Source organism: Neophocaena asiaeorientalis, unplaced genomic scaffold, assembly GCF_003031525.2.
Source record: "Neophocaena asiaeorientalis asiaeorientalis breed wild unplaced genomic scaffold, Neophocaena_asiaeorientalis_V1.1 scaffold10, whole genome shotgun sequence".
NCBI classification, from domain to species: Eukaryota; Metazoa; Chordata; class Mammalia; order Artiodactyla; family Phocoenidae; genus Neophocaena; species Neophocaena asiaeorientalis.
This window is the reverse complement of record NW_020172817.1, coordinates 5,058,209-5,076,148: the sequence shown is the minus strand read 5'-3', so window position 1 is coordinate 5,076,148 and position 17,940 is coordinate 5,058,209. Positions and strand designations below refer to the sequence as shown.

General features: G+C 37.5%; 1 protein-coding gene across 1 annotated transcript in view; it reads right to left on the bottom strand.

The window, feature by feature from the left end:
- Window positions 1-17,940, bottom strand: part of DNAH5 (dynein axonemal heavy chain 5) — a 200,419-nt gene that overhangs the window by 59,730 nt on the left and 122,749 nt on the right. The window contains exons 52-56 of the mRNA XM_024741734.1: window positions 17,170-17,323; window positions 16,379-16,646; window positions 5,205-5,436; window positions 3,663-3,777; window positions 3,237-3,413 (exon numbers count right to left, since the gene is read on the bottom strand). Coding sequence (XP_024597502.1) covers window positions 3,237-3,413; window positions 3,663-3,777; window positions 5,205-5,436; window positions 16,379-16,646; window positions 17,170-17,323 — 946 coding nt within the window. The remainder of the gene's footprint in view (window positions 1-3,236; window positions 3,414-3,662; window positions 3,778-5,204; window positions 5,437-16,378; window positions 16,647-17,169; window positions 17,324-17,940) is intronic.

Here is a 17,940-nt window from a genome sequence, read left to right as displayed (position 1 = left end):
GGGGGGAGGCCCCAAAAAGGGGGAGGCCCCCAAAAAAAAAAAAAAAAAAAAAAAAAAAAAGAATTGGGCTCAATTATGTTAGGTACCCAGGTAAAAAGAGTCCAGGAGAGGAGTATATCTGAAGTGCAACTTATTTCAGTTAAGTATTAGATTCCTGTTTTTTTCTGCAGGCAAAGCAATATGGCTGTTATATATAAATACATATTTATATATATTTGTGTCAAGTCAGATGAGCATTGAGATAGGATGAGACACATTCTTTGCTGTTACCTTATTTGTTGTGTAGATTTACGTGGCCTGATGCCAAAAGAGAGTTTGGATGTACCCAGAACTTTCTTAGTATAAATTAGTAGTACCAGACTTCAAGATTTCAAAAGCTCATAAAGAGGCAATAAAATGGAGACAGAACCAATGAAGGAAATTATTGAAAACCTCTCCTATATATTCCCTCACCTTACCCCTGTTCCCACACATTTCTGCATTGATGATTATGTTGAATATTTTAGTGGTAGAGAGTACTAAATTAGAAGGATACTGGAAAATATTTTATAACACCAAAACAAATGCTAAGCTATTAAATCTTGTGAAAATGTAAATGTGTAAGAACTGAGATACCATATGCTCAGTTCCTATGATGCTGTTCGGTATCGTGAGTTCAATAAAGGTTTAGAAGTTACACAATCATTGTCTTCTCTCTGTTAATCAGAGACTCTTGGTGAAGCCAGAGTACCTTAAAAGGGGCAGGGGGAGGATGAGGTCCAGGATCTTAAAGAGATATCTGCACCCCCATGTTCACTGCAGTATTATTCACAATGGCCAAGATATGGAAGCAACGTAAATGTCCATTGACGGATGAATGGACAAAGAAAATGTGGTATTTACATACAATGGAATATTATTCAGCCTTTAAAAAAAATGGAAATCCTGCCATTTGCAACAATATGGATGGATCTGGAAGACATTATGACAAGTGAAATAAGCTAAAAAGAAAGACAAATACTGCATGATCTCATTTATATGTGGAATCTAAAACAGATTCATAGAAGCAGACAGTAGAAGGGTGGTTGCCAGGGACTGGAGGAAGAAGCAAATGGGAAGGAGATGGTCAAAGAGTACAAAGTTTTCTACCGTACAACCCAGCAATCCCACTACTGGGCATATACCCTGAGAAAACCATACTTCAAAAAGAGTCATGTACCACAATGTTCATTGCAGCACTATTTACAATAGCCATGACATGGAACCAACCTAAGTGTCCATCGACAGATGAATGGATAAAGAAGATGTGGTACATATATACAATGGAATATTACTCAGCTGTAAAAAGAAACGAAATTGAGTTATTTGTAGTGAGGTGGACGGACCTAGAGTCTGTCATACAGAGTGAAGTAAGTCAGAAAGAGAAAAACAAATACTGTGTGCTAACACATATATATGGAATCTAAAAAAAAAAAAAAAATGAAATGGTCATAAAAAACCTAGGGGCAAGATGGGAATAAAGATGCAGACCTACTAGAGAATGGACTTGAGGATATGGGGAGGGGGAAGGGTAAGCTGTGACAAAGTGAGAGAGTGGCATGGACATATATACACTACCAAACGTAAAATAGATAGCTAGTGGGAAGCAGCTGCATAACACAGCGAGATCTGCTCGGTGCTTTGTGACCACCTGTTGGGGGGGATAGGGAGGGTGGGAGGGAGGGAGATGCAAGAGGGAAGAGATATGGGAACATATGTATATGTATAACTGATTCACTTTGTTATATAGCAGAAAATAACACACCATTGTAAAGGAATTATACTCCAATAAAGATGTAAAAAAAAATTTTTTTTAAGAGTACATAGTTTTCGTTATGCGAGATAAATAGATTCTAGAGATCTACTACACAGCATAGTGCCCATAGTTATCAATACTTTATCGCATACTTAAAATTTGTTAAGGGGGTAGAGCTTAAGCTGTGTTCTTATCACAAAAAAATAGTAATATAATAAAGGGAGCAGGAGGAAACTGTGGGCATTGATGGATATATCTATGGCCTTGAAGATGGTGATGGTTTCATAGGTGTATACTCATCCCGAACTCAGTGAGCTATACGCATTAAATACGTACAGCTTTTTATACGTCAGTCTCACCTTCATAAATTGGCTTTTTAAAAGTGGGATGGTGGAGATGAGGCACCCACCAATCTGAGAGACTAAAGACCCTGGAGGACTTCAAGGATTAAGGAGGACAGTTTAGCCAGTGCAAGGAGGGATGGAGAAAAAATAAGGAAGGATTATCACATAAAAGAGTAGCGTGAAAATTGGAAAGATAAAAAAAGAAGACAATATCTTCATTGTCTCCAAAGAGGAGAAATTCTCTTATACAGTAGGTTGCACATTGACTCAGAAAGCTTAAAGACTTAACTTGGATCAAAAGCATTTAGAAGTGTTTCAGGTGGTGTGCTGAGAAGGTGGTGAAAAATAATCATTACGTTATCAAGTAATGATGCATGTTCGATTGAGGTTATATAACTTGAATTAGCAGTGGACAGATCGGCAGTGTTCCATTTCTTCAGCCACATTCTAGACCAGAAATCAATAACATAAGGCAGTAGTTGAGTAAGACTAAAGTAAAAGCAATCGTGAGTCCAAAACATCTCAAACTGGGTCTTCCAAACTCAACCAGCCCTTGAAGGTGTGGCCTATTTCACGAAACCCAACATATTTTCTCTGAACCCAACCTCTTTCCTAATTTCACCATTTCTGTTCTTGCCACACAATCGCACTGAGTAACCGTGTTGGAACTCTGACATTAACGTGGTACATTAGCTCAGTAGTCCTTTATTTGGATAATTCATATACACACTCAGAGAACGTTGTATCTTACCAACCTACTCCAACGTCCGCAATGAATGAGTGAAAAAGAAATGTTATTTTAGAAATTTTATGTGACTTTCCCAATGTCACATAGCTTATTGGTTACAGAGTTGAAATGAGAACCCAGGACTCCAGATCACCATTATATGACACTGCCCATCATTCATAAGTGAGGAAGATGAGATGTGAAGTGCCATGTGCAATATCTAAAGAAATCAAATAACATCTCCAAGCAGAAAATATTACTTGAAATCATTCCAGTAGAAAGAGCTTTCATCTGAAGCGGTAGAACATTTCCTTGTTGTTATTCATCTTTTCTGCCTTAATCTTCCTCCAAGGCCCTAAAAGGTGGCATCTGTTATATCACAAAGATATACCTGCAAGGCTGCTTCTGCTTCTTCTAACGCTGGCTTTGCTGCTTCCAGCTTTTCCTCAGCAATGGCTTTATCTTTAGAGATGCTGTCAACAATGGCCTGGGCTTTGTCCTTCACCTTCTGTACCTCAACTTTGACCTTTTCGGCAGCCTGTGCTTTCACTGTCACTTCTTTTAAGACCTAATTTAATATAAAACAAAAAAGTACATCAAAAATTACCAATACCCAGCTGGAAATGCACAGTTTTGCCTTGATTTGTTGATTTTGTCCACTTACACAATTCTTCGTACATAGAATTAAGAGTATGGTATTCTAATGGAAATAAATAATTTGTACTTCCATGGTTATAATTTAGTGGAGCATACATCATTAACATTTATGAGCTGGGAATTCAAAATGAATATGGTCCACGTGTCAATGTCTACTCACTGTATCGGCTTTCTCATTGGCCATTTGGAGCTCCTTTTCTTTCACTTCCAATTCTTTGCTCAGGGCTGCAACAGACTCCGAAGCTTCTTTTAGCTTTTCCAATCCAGTATTCATTCTGAGATTAAAAATCCAAGTGGGGAAAAAAAAAAAATCCAAGTGGGGAGTGTAAAATGTGTGGTTCTTGGCCACATTTTCTAAGCACTGGTCTACTGATGTATATAGTAATGGTCATATTTGAAGAATAATGTATATACAATAGCAAACTCTAGAGGGCTTGACAAAGAGAGTAAATGTCCAGGCTTGATTCCAGACTAAAGACACTTGTATGTTCTTCATAGACCATGTGTGAAAAGAGTAAGTCTGCTAAGAGCACTGCGTGACATGAGGAACAACAGTGTCTAGAATCTGTCTCATGCAGGAAACATGCTTAATGAACTTTGGCTAAAAGACAATAGACTTCAAATGCTTGAAGTCTTATCATGGAGAAAGGGAAATAAATAACTTCTGTTTTTCTAACGAGACCAATGAAATTAAAAGAAGAAAGATTTGGGATCAAGCAAAGGAACAAATTTAAAGCCATCAGAACAGCCTCGTGAAGGGCCCGACTGCCTGCTTGACTCTGAAATAATGTGATCTTAAAGACAGGAGGCCTCAGAGTCATTCAGTCCAATCACCCACCCAGAGGTCCCTTATGTAACAACCTTGGCTGATTCTTGGCTATATTCAGGCAGAAGATATAAGTGTTCAGAAAAGGGCAAGGCAGAGCAGGGAAATTGGGAACAAACTTCAGTGAATAGGGTTTTACTATGCAGAGAACATAAGCATCAAGCACACTTTTCTAACCCAGACACTCAGAATGTGCAGGAAGAAAGAGATGAGTAGAGCGGGGAGGGGATGTCTGTATTCTCAGCTTTCTTACAGGTCCATGGTTTCTATTATTGTCATTCAATATTACAGAAAGTGGGAGGCCACATGAAAACTTGGCAACATTTAATCCTTTTGGGCAAGAAAAAGCCCCTAGCAACCAGGGAATAATCCTTTGAACAAACTTGAGAGGAAGGTTTCTCAGTCTCAGCACTAGTGGTATTCGGGGCTGAATAACACTTTGCAGTGGAGGATGGTCCCGTGCACTGTTAGGATGTTCAGCAGCATCCCTGACCGCTAACTCTTTTGATGCCAGTAGCACCTCTCCACCCCCTGCACCCTAGTTGTAACAAACAAAAAGGTCTCCAGTTATTGCAAAATGTCCACTAGGAGCAAATTTGCCCCTAGTTAAAAGCTGTTGCTTTAAAATAACTTTGTATTTGGGGCTTCCCTGGTGGCGCAGTGGTTGAGAGTCCGCCTGCTCATGCAGGGGACACGGGTTCGTGCCCCGGTCCGGGAAGATCCCACATGCCGCGGAGCGGCTGGGCCTGTGAGCCATGGCCGCTGAGCCTGCGCGTCCGGAGCCTGTGCTCCGCAACGGGAGAGGCCACGGCAGTGGGAGGCCCACGTACCGCAAAAGAAAAAAAAACAAACTTTGTATTTGATCCTCACACTTACCTGTTGGCCAGAGTTTGCACTTCCACATGCTTTTCTCCATATATGAACTTATAGCCCTGAATAAAGGAGAGGTACGATTTGGGTGTCACATGGGTAGAACGTCGGAATCTCTGGAAATAATCAACACACTTCTCAGCTACCCCATCCTGGAAGGATCCCATGCACTGGACCACTTCCTTCTTGGTTTCCAAACTGCAGTCAATATCATAGGAAGAGAGGAAGTGTTCAGACACTAGAAAGAATAAAGACAACAGCATGTGAAATATGAAAGAGAATTACCATTTTAAAAGTTAACTGGCTTGAGTCACAGATGTAGAAAACAAATTTATGGTTACCAGGGGTGGAAAGAGGCAGAAGGAATAAATTGGGAGATTGGGATTGACATATACACACTAGTATATATAGAACAGATAATTAATAAGAACCTACTGAATAATGCAGAGAACTCTATTCAATACTCTGTAATGACCTATATGAGAATAGAATCTAAAAACAAGTGGATATATGTATATGTATAACTGACTCACTTTGCTGTACAGCAGAAACTAACACAACATTGTAAATCAACTATACTGCAATTAAAAAAAATTTTTTTTTAAGTTGGGACTTCCCTGGCTGTCCAGTGGTTAAGACTCTTCGCTTCCATTGCAGGGAGCACGGGTCCGATCCCTGGTCGGGGAACTAAGATCCCACATGCCATGCAGCGTGGCCGAAAAGTAAAAAAAAAAAGAAAGAAAAAAAGTTAACTGGATATTTTTGTAAACTAAAGACAATTCTTAGGAATGCATGCTATTTTTATAGCCCCAGCTAGGTAGATATATGTCAGCATTTTTGGCCCCAGGCCTACGACATTAACAATTTTATTTTCCCTTTCATGTACAAAACTATAACAGACTTTAAGCCTATCATAATTTTTTGTTTTCTGGTACATGTACAAAGAAGTTTCTTCTACACAGCTGCAGGTTCTGGTCAGCAGCCAGACTGTTTTATGGTTTACATAAGGACAAAAGTGGTACAAATAACTCAGAAATCAGTGCCCACCTGGTATTCATATTTAACAACCCCATTTATTATTTTTTTTAACTCAGAGCCTGCCATAACCTTAATTCCCCCAGGCTCTGATTGCATTTGGCATGTGGAATGTTCATCACTAAATTTTTTTATGCCTTGGCCATCTTATTCTTAAATGTGGCAGCTGGCCATCTGTCAATTCTAATTTATGGTATCCTTTAAAAATGTATGAGTAAAAATCTTCTGTTGTAGACCTTTATCTTCCCAACAGTGCTAAACATGGGACCAATTCTAAGACAGCATTTCTTATTATAAGAATAGCCCATAAAGTCAGAGCTAATCCATCATCACATATATGTAGAGTGTGTGCTAAGCACCCACCACTAGGTCTCCATCCCAAGGAATTTACAAGGGTTATACATAACCCAGTTAAAAATTATCACAACCATCTTTATTCATCGTAGAAGAAAATGGCCTACGGATTTCCTTTAAAAGTGCTAAAAGTATTGAAAAATGTGCATAAGAGCTGCAAATATAAATATGGCCAATAAGGAAGGAGGGAAAGAGAAGGAATGGAGTGAACAAACCTATCAGGTGATAGCTAGCAGAGAAATTTAAAAATGGTATCTTCTCACTGTTAGTAATTAAAGTTCTTAATGATGTAATTGTGGGGCAGTATTTACACCTATGTAAATAATAGAGACAATTTATCAGCTTGGTTACAAATACAGTTTACTGTAGATAATGAAAGGCAATAAATTAAGACACTCAGAAGTCATTTTTTCATGAGTTAAGCAACCACTATAAAGAACAATTTAAATTCTAGGAAGTTTAAGTCTGGTTATTGGAAACATACAAACTATTCTTGCCTATGACAAATTGTTTGTAGGTTTTAACCACAACGGCAGCAATATTTACTATGTGCCAGGCATGATACCAAGTGCTTTACCTGGCATTATGGGATATTCTCAGAGACATCCCCACTTTCTGAAAACTTTCTTGTATTTACCATGTAATGATTTTTATCCTTACACGAACAGAGAGTATCAATAATGGTGACTTTTTCTTTATTTAGCAAGTTGTCTTTTTATGTCTCCAAAAAGTCAAAGAAGAAAAAATGGAATGGATTCTAAGTATATTTTTCCATATACCCACAATCTCTAATGCAGGAAAGGTTAAAAAAAGGACCAGTTCCTCTTAGGGTTACCCAAGCCTGCTGAGACTCAGACAAAAGGCCATGGAAAACCCTTTAGTCATCTTCAATATCCAATCACCAAGGCAGCAATGCCAGTTTTGGGGCCCAACTTTAGGCTGATGTCTGAGGTTGGTATAGATTATATCCTGGTATTGTTTGTTCACTTCACTTGATGTAGAATAAGGTGATGGATGTGTGGGATAGAAGGGAGTACAGTGGCCTCAGTCCCTAAATTTTGGTGCCCTCAAATTCCCACTTCATTTGGATTAAAAGAACTGAAGTAATAAAGTGAGAAGGGCACATTAGTTGCCTATCCAGTAGCCATACCCTCTCTTTGTTACTAAAAGAATCTGGATTTTTCTCAGAGTAACAATCTGCCCAACTAAAAGTCTTTTGATTCTCCAAACCCTCATGTAGCTGGGAATGACTCAGTTCTGGCCAAAGACAAGCAGACAAAAGTCCCTGGGGAAGAATCCTGTCCTGACATAAAAGGCAAAGCTTCATGAGACAACAACAGACACAAAGCCTTGAGATGCAGCAGCCCTCTTGTGCCTATAAGAACAAGAGGCACACCCTAAGGATGACAGCAAGCTAGGAGTAAGGTCCCCACTGGCTCTGTTCTAGGCTGCACATCTGTGTCCTTTCTTGGTAGGAGGAAAACGAAAAAAAAAAAACAAAAAAAACTACTTGTTTATGCCACTGCTGCTCTGGTTTTCTCTTACAGCCAAACAGATTCTTAATTTCTACATTCAGAAGGCAAGCATATCTAATCCTGGCAGATCCTAAACCACAAAACTTTATTAATTAATCCTTAGGATATCCTTAAGTGATATGTATATTTTATACACAAGGAAAATGAAGCTTAGAGAAGTTTGCCTGTAGGTAGGAGGATTGGAAGTCAAAGCCCAAGATGATGAATTCCAATGCCTACAGGACCTTGATTTAGAAATTCAAATACAACAAAACTATATAGAGTTTTTAGACTGTTAACAAACATTTTTTCATTGAAGCCCGAAGTTCAAAAATATCTTCTGATTAATGTGCTTCATAAACAAAATATGCTAGTTTTTCTGGGAAACAGTGGGAACTACATGGTTGGTATTACTTTCTGAGTGGTTATTGTGTACAGTTGCCTCTTTTGTCTTTATGATACACCATTAGTTGTGAGCAGTTGCAGAAGCAGTGGTGACTAACTCCTAAGGCCAAAATCTTGTATAGTATAAATCAAGTAATAATTTTCAAAGAGGGCCAGTTTCCTTACATAACTAAAATGGCCTTCTTTGAAAAGAAATATATGCCATATATATGCTATTGATTTTGTTGAAACTTTAGTTATAAATAAGGATGGCCTATTTTAATAATAATCTGCTGATTTAAAACAGAGTCTAGTAGAACATTATTAATTATCTTTACCTTGGAGAAATCTAAATGAACTTAATTGATTTAGTAGTGACTTTGGAATCACAGTGTTTCATTAAGAAATACAATATCACCAGAACAAAGATAATACAGATACTTAGAAGCAATTCAAAACAACTCCATATAAAGATAAAAACAAAGATTTGCCAAAACGGAGATTACTAAATGGTGGGAAGGACAAGAATTTTATGAAATAAACTAAAGTGTATAATTCTTTAAATGTTTCATCTAGAGATTCAGTCCATTTAAATTCATATATATATAAATCTCACTTTTTTTCAGAAGCAATGTAATTACTACAAAATCTAGTATTTATGGTACGTGTGGGATAAAGAGGAGGACACTTGGCTTTTTCTGAGTATCTTTAAATTAGAAAAATGCTCTAAACAATAAGAATAAACTACCCAAAATTAAGAAAATAGTACCATTTACAAGAGCATCAAAAAATAAAATAAAATACTTAGACATAAACTCAACCAATGGTGTGAAAGACTTGTACTGAAAACTATAAAACACTAATAAAAAAATTACAGGGCTTCCCTAGTGGCGCAGTGGTTGGGAGTCCGCCTGCCGATGTAGGGGACACGGGTTCATGACCTGGTCTGGGAAGATCCCACATGCCATGGAGCGGCTGGGCCCATGAGCCATGGCTGCTGAGCCTGCGTGTCCAGAGCCTGTGCTCTGCAACGGGAGAGGCCACAGCAGTGAGAGGCCCGTGTACCGCAAAAAAAAAAAAAAAATTACAGTAGATATAAATATATAGAAAGACATCATATGTTCACAGGTTGGAAGAATTAATATTGTTAAAATGTCTATACTACCGAAAGTAATTTACAGATTTAATACAATCCTTATCAAAATTCCAAAGGCATTTTATACAGAAATAGAAAATAAAAATGCTAAAATTCATATGGAACCACAGAAGACTCCCAATTTTGAGCAAGGACAAATCAGAATCACGTCCTGATTTTAAAATATATAACAAACCTACAAAAATTAAAACAGCATGGTACTAGCACAAACACAGACATGTAGACCAATGGAACAGAATAGAGAGCCCAGAAATAAACCCAAACATGTACAGTCATATGATCTTCAACAAGGGTGCCAAGAATACACAATGGTGAAAAGATAGCCTCTTCAGTAAATGGTGCAAACTGGATATCCATATGCAAGAGAATGAAATTGGACCCTTATCCTACATCATACACAAAAATCAACTCACTCAAAATGGATTAAACACTTAAATGTAAGACCTGAACCATAAAAGTCTTAGAAGAAAATGTAGAGGAAAAGCTTCTTAACATTGGAATTGGTAATGATTTTTTGGATGTGACACCTAAGGCACAGGCAACAAAAGCAAAAATAGACGAGTGGGATTACAAACTAAAAAGCTTATGTACACCAAAGGGAACAATCAATAAATGAACAGGCAACTTATGCAATGGGAGACAATATTTGCAAACCTAATAAAGGGTTAAATATATATATTTTTGTATATTTATATATTTTATAGATATTTATATTTTTATAGATATTTATATATATATATATATATATATGGAACTCCTACAACTCAATAGCAAAAAACACGTAGCCTGATTAAAATGAGCAAAGGAACTAAACAGATATTTTTCCAAAGAAGATATATGAATATAAATACCAACGGGTATATGAAAAGATGCTCAACATCACTAATCATCAGGGAAATGCAAATCAAAACGACAATGAGAAACTCCTAGAGGAAAACATAGTACAGAGGATACTCTTTGACATAAATCTCAGCAATATCTTTTTGGATCTGTCTCCTAGAGTAATGGAAATAAAAAATAAACTAAAAAAATGGGACATAATTAAACTTAAAAGCTATTGCATAGTGAAGGAAACCATAAACAAAATGAAAAGACAGCCTACAGAATGGGACAAAATATTTGCAAATGATGCAACCAACAAGGGATTAATCTCCAAAATAAAGAGCTCATACAGTTCAACATCAAAAAAACAAACAACCCAATTGAAAAATGGGCAAAAGCTCTAAATAGACATTTCTCCAAAGAAGACATACAGTTGACCAAAGGTATGAAAAGATGCTCAACATCACTAGTCATTAGAGAAATGCAAATCAAAACTACAATGAGGTATCACCTCACACCAGTCAGAATAGCCATCATCAAAAAGTCTACAAATAATATAAAAAAATAATAAAAATAAAGTCTACAAATAATAAATGCTGGAGAGGGTGTGGAGAAAAGGAAACCCTCTTACACTGTTGGTGGGAATGTAAATTGGTACAGCCGCTATGGAGAACAGTATGGCGGTTCCTTAAAAAACTAAAAATAGCTCTACCATATGATCCTGCAATCCCACTCCTGGGCATATATCCAGAGAAAACCATAATTTGAAAAGATACATACACCTAAATGTTCACTGCAGCAATATTTACAATAACCAAGATATGGAAGCAACCTAAATGTCCATCGACAGATGAATGGATAAAGAAGATGCGGTAATATATACAATGGAATACTACTCAGCCATAAAAAAGAATGAAATAATGCTATTTGCAGCAACATGAATGGACCTAGGTATTATCATACTAAGTGAAGTAAGTCAGACAGAGAAAGACAAATATATGATATCACTTATATGTGGAATCTAAAATAAAAATGATACAAATGAACTTATTTACAAAACAGAAACAGACTCATAAACATAGAAAACAAACTTATGGTTACCAAAGGGGGAAGGGGGGGGGAGGGAAAAATTAGGAATTTGGGAGTAACATATACACACTGCTATATATAAAATAGATAAACAACAAGGACCTACTATATGGCACAGGGAACTATACCCAATATTTTGTAATAACCTATATGGGAAAAGAATTTGAAAAAGAATATATATATATATATATATATATATAACTGAATCACTTTGTTGTACACCTGAAACCAGCACAACTGTAAATCAACTCTACTTCAATAAAAAATTTTAAAAAAAACCACAATGAGATATCACCTCATACCTGTTAGGATGTCTATTATCAGGGAAAAAAAAGATAACAAGTGTTGGCCAGGATGTAGAGAAATGAGAACCCTTGTACACTACTGGTGGAGATGTAAATTGGTACAACCACTATGAAAAACAGTAAGAGGTTTCTCAAAAAGTCAAAAATAGAACTGTCATATGATCCAGCAATCCCACTTCTGGGTATATATCCAAAGAAATTGAAATCAAGATCCTGAAGAGATATCTGCACTCCCATGTTCACTGCAGCATTATTCACAATAAACAAGACACGGAAACAGCTCAAGTGTCCATCCACGGATGAATGGATAAAGAAAATGCAGTATTTACATACAATGGAATATTATTCAGCCTTTAAAAAAAGAAGGAAATTCTGCCATTTGCAAAAACATGGATGAACCTGGAGGGCATTATGCTAAGTGATATAAGCCAGACAACAAGAACAAATAATACATGATGTCACTCACATGAGGAATCTAATAATAATCAAATCATAGAAGCAGAGAGTAGACTGGTGGTTGCCAAGGGCTAGGAGGAGGAAATGGGGAGGTATTGGTCAAAAGATACGAAGTTTCAGTTATACATATGAATAGGTCCTATAGACCTTCTGTATGCCATAGTGCCTATAGTTACCCATACTGTATTGTATAGTCAAAAAATTTTGCTAAGAGGGTATATCTTATGTTAAGTGCTCTTATCACAAAACAATCATTATCATCTTCATCATTCAAGTGAGGAGGAATCTTTTAGAGGTAATAATGGATACGTTTATGGCATAGGTTATAGTTTCACAGGTGTATACTTATGTCCAAACTTGTCAAGTTGTATATATTAAATACGCACAGATCTTTTTATGTCATCCATACCTCAATAAAGTGGCTTAAAAAATTAAAATAAAGTATATCTTAAGGAATAAATAAATTAGAAAAATACACAATAATTTAATACTTTTATAGAAAATATTTATTATAATATAAATAAAATATGCTAAAAATGATATATTTTCTCATTAATGTGACTGGAGATAATAATTTAATTCAGAATCAGGATCATAAAAGCAATGTAAATGGTTTTTCTAGAAAGCTTCCTGCTAATTTTCTAAAAAGAATATATAACACTTAAATCCCTAAATGTATTGAAGTACTTCCAATACCTACAGATGGTATTCTTTCAAAATAACATAAGGCAGGTTGGTATTAAGTGTAGATGCTGGTTTTCCCAACAAGATTTTATATTTATAAAAGAAAGGAGGTATGTCTCATGTCTTATAATTATTTTATCCACTACTGTGACTATCACAGTACTATATATTCATGTAGTATACTGGCTGTAAATATTTACTAGACTAGATTGGAGGCATAGTCACAAAAACTCACTGGTTATCAAAAGGTTTGAAAAGATTGAAATGCCTAGGTGCATTATATAAAGTTTAAGTGCTAAAGATACAGGAGGTTTAAGAAAATGTGGAAAAAATATTCCTAAGCGAACAAAGGAAGAGTGAAGGATCTGATGGGTCTTGATTAAGCTTTGGAACTTAGATAAAAAAGATGAGAGAGAAGATTCTTGATAAAGGGGGACTATGTGTGGAAGAATAAAGATGATTAAAGGATGCTCAGAAATCAAACAAAAGATGTATATCTGAAAAAAACCAAGAGAATGTTCGTGTTGGATTAGAGAAGACTGCAAGTAAGTTAGGGCCATATTATTGAAGGATGATGAATTTTGACAGTCTGATCCATTGGCTGAACACTGCAGGTGTTGAATACTGGTGGCTGCTGAAATTGTGAACAAAGATATGTAGTCCTTGAGCCCATGGAGTTTTAGTTTAGCAGGACAGATAAGCATTAATCAAATCATACAACTAAGTACTTAAATTGCAAACTGTGGTTAGTCCCAGGAAGCAAAAGCACAGAGTGCTGTGAAATATGTAACAGTGGAACTGGCTTTGGGGGTGTTGGGAGGGGGTGGGAACAGGGGAAGTTTTCCCTGAGGAAGTGACATTTAGCTGAGCCAGGAGTATCCAGACAGAGGGAGGAGGGCACTGCATGTGAAAAAAAAGGCCATATTCAAGAATCAAGGAGAACAGATCAGGAGGAAAAAGTGACCTCAGGTAAGGCTGAGGAGGTAGGTGGGGTCAGCTTTTCCCAGCCTTGAAGGCCAAGCTAGAGACTGCTTTTTTCTAAGAGCGGGGGAAGGTTTTAAATAGAAAGCAACGTGACTGGGTTTATGTTTTTCTCACTGTTCTGTCGGCATCGTGAGATGGATGAGAGACAGGTGAAAGAGGAGGAGGGATCATTAGAAAGCTCTTTAAGTTTTCCAGGTGAGTTACAATGATAGCTTGGCCTAGGATGCCAGTGAAAGGGAAAGAGTTGAGTAGATCCCACCAATATTTAGGAGACAAAATTGGCATGACTTAGTGATGGAGCAGACTTGAGAGTTGAAGAAAAGAAAGGTGTTAAAGACAAAGAGTTTTCTGTTGCCAAGTTTCATGGACAATCGTGGGACTTCCTGGGAGAGAGTGACCAGAGCTGAACCAGTTCAGTTTTAGACACTTTGAGTTTAAGGAGCCTATGGAACATCTACAAGAACGTATCAAGCAGGCAGTTGAGTGCACAGATTTCAAGCCAGAGGACAGACGAGACCAGAGATAAAAACTGATGGGGCATATTACACAGGAGCCTGTGGATGAGCTTGCCAGGGAAGAGGATCTGGGGCAAAGAAATGAGTCTGCCTTGCCCTCCAATAAGCCTGGCTCCATAAATGGCGTATGAAGCTCAATAATTATGTTCTGAATACACGAAAAAATAGATGCATGCATGAAAGTCAGGACACTTGCTAGGAACTGCTGACACAGAAATGAAAGTTACCCTGCCCTCTATGTAACCTTGGCTTGGGTTGATGCAATGAGATTTAAAACAATGGGGAAGATTTGTGAGAAATCAACAAAGGAACAACCTTTTATCTTGCAATAGAAGGGACAATTGAAATAAAGACTTGCCAGGAAGGGCTCCGTTATTTAAATTAAGTCATCCTAATTATAGTATATTACAGTGTTTGTCACCTGAAATTATTTTTATTATTAATAATAATACCTTACGTGATATTCTACAAACCACTTGCGTACTAATTATCACAGTTCATAGTAAACTTAAAATAGCTCTTAACTACTGTGGTTTTGTGCTCTGCATTTATATCCTACTTCAAGGAACTTTAAAGTTTTACCCTTAGTTGTATTCAAATTTTAACAGGACTTAACATTTTAAATCATGGATGTTTTCTCAAATCTTATAAGAGACAACACTGTACATTTGTACTTCAAATATATTAAAATATTTTGTGTTTAAAAGCCACAGATCAGAAACACCATTATTATCAAGAGTAGTGTGCTGAGAATATATATACTATATATGTGTGTGTATATATACACACACTGGCTATAGCTATTGGCTTCTTGCACCTCTGATAATTACTTCAGCTCCACTGTCCCCAGTTCTCCATCTATAAAGGGCAGGAGACGGTTAATCAATCGTTCTCCAACTGAGTACACATAGCTGGAGAGGCAGATGCGGAAGAAGCAGCTGGCAGCACCGTGAAAGGGTGAGGCTTCAGAGTCCTTCCTGTCCTCTGCTCTTCGCTGTTTTATCTATTAGGGCTACCTGTCGTGTTTTACTGGAAAACAAGACTCCTCTTAATTATTATGACAACACAATAATCAGACAAGAAGTTTGAAAACTACTGCCCTGAATCAGGGTTCTTCTGAAGTTCTGCTACAATAGGTCAGAGGTGAGACCTAACTATCTCTATCCTTTAAAACAGCCACAGATAATTTCTCACCAAAAGCTGAAAAAACCATAAACTTAAGGGATGATCTCTAACATCTCCTATACAACTTTTGTGTTCAATTTCATGTATAGAATAAGAGAAGCATTAATGTTCCACAGGATGGAAGATTAGACAGAAGCAGAAGCAGCAAGGGCTCCAGTCATAGAAGTCTCTGTTTAACATCTTGTTTCAGGCACAGAAGCCATCAGAGGATGGCTGACAACATTTTCCTCTTGGATTTCCAGCACTGCAGCCACAAGAAGGAAACGTCCAAGAGATACTTGGCTTAAACTACTCTGAGGTTGGCCAACCCACTTAAAAAAGAACACAAATGAGATCAAAACCTCAGTGTCCTCCTGTGACATCCTAGAACCGGCCTGGGGACCAACTGAGACAAAGCTTTCCACCACAATGAAAACACTAGAATCACCGTAAATTAACCCAAGGAGGCACAGACTGAAGATCTCATTCGCTGATAATCACGCTGTAGGAAAAAAAATGCTGCCAAAGGAGAGAGAGCACAGTCTTGCAAAAACCCTCAAACCCTGGACAAAGTGACTTTTGGCTCAATCCAGTAGAGAGACAGCAAAGAGCACAGAATATAAATACACACACACACACACACACACACACACACACACACACACACACACACAGAGTAAACCAGAAACTCTGATATAAAAATTTCCACCACACTAACCAGCAACTAAGGCATCCTTAGGCCATCGGCTGAACCAGTCAATAGTGCATCCTGAAATAAGGGCAGGAAACTTCAAAGCGCGATTTCGAAATCTCTCCCCCACTGGCGAAAAGCAGAGCACAATGTGAAGGTTCTGTCGGACCCGGCTCATGAAGTAATCATACAGGTTCTCATTCGTAGGAGGGCGCCTGGGGCACTCTATTTTCATGACTGATATGAGATCACTATTAATTTCATCAATTTCTTCGCAGGCAAATAGGTTGGAGACCTTTGAGAAAAGTGCAGACGTTCAAATTCAATACAGGCATATGAAAAGAGATCAAAATATACAGCTCAATATGTATAATCTCTTTCCTTCATTTGTGTCCTTAAACTCACCTTTCATGTATAGAATAAGAGAAGCATTAATGTTCCATAGGATGGAAGATTAGACAGAATTTTAAACCGTGTTTTAAAATACACAGACGATTCTATTACTGACTGGAAAGTCATAGCCCGTTAAGGGGGTAAATGGACATATCAAAAATCCAACCAGCTTTCCTTACAACCTTCTTCTTCCGTTTTTCCATTTCTCACTTGGAGCTTTCAGTAACGTTTTCAATGCATAGCTCCACGTTTTGATTGGGACTTTTATTCTTCGAAAACCCAACAGAAAAACCCATTCTTCCTACCGACCACCTAATCCCAATAATAGCACTTATTCAGTACTTTAACGGAAGGAAATACACAGAGCTCTAACACTGGAGGGAATCTGAAGAGGCAAAACACATCAAGAATAAATGAGCTCCTACCTCACCCGATGATAAGACATTATTCATATATTCCAAAAACGACTCATCTTTAATCTCATTGTCCGTGAAAATAAAAGTGATTCCTTTGCCTTGCTGACCAGCTGTTCTATACAAAATCTTCAGGTCTTCCATCAGATTTGATGTGTTGTAGGACCTAAAGAAATATTGTCATCGTGTCATCGGCTAAAATATGTTAATGGGAAGGAAAGACCCTTATAACAATGCTTTATGCCATTTGGTTAACAAAAAATGCTGATATTGTGCCATCAGACAGGTATTTTATTATATGTAAATGTTACTTGTTCATTATATTTACTTGCAGAAATTAAAATAATTTTTAAGACTCCACATTTTATAAAACATTATATTTTTACACACAAAAAACATCTAGAGTGAAAAATCAACCTGAAGCAAAAGTATAATTTTTAACCACACCATAATGCCATCAGAATGTATATACATGTTTCATTTTCCTGGTGGCACAGTGGTTGACAGTCCGCCTGCCGATGCAGGGGACACGGGTTCGTGCCCCGGTCCGGGAAGATCCCACATGCCGCGGAGCGGATTGGCCCGTGAGCCATGGCCGCTGAGCCTGCGCGTCCGGAGCCTGTGCTCCGCAACGGGAGAGGACACAACAGTGAGAGGCCCGCGTACGGCAAAAAAAAAAGTAAGGGAAATGTCAAATTCTAATATTTACTAAGCACCCATCTGCAATTGATATTTTAGAAGATACCTCATAAATTGAACTAATCTAAAGTAAAGCATTTCAAG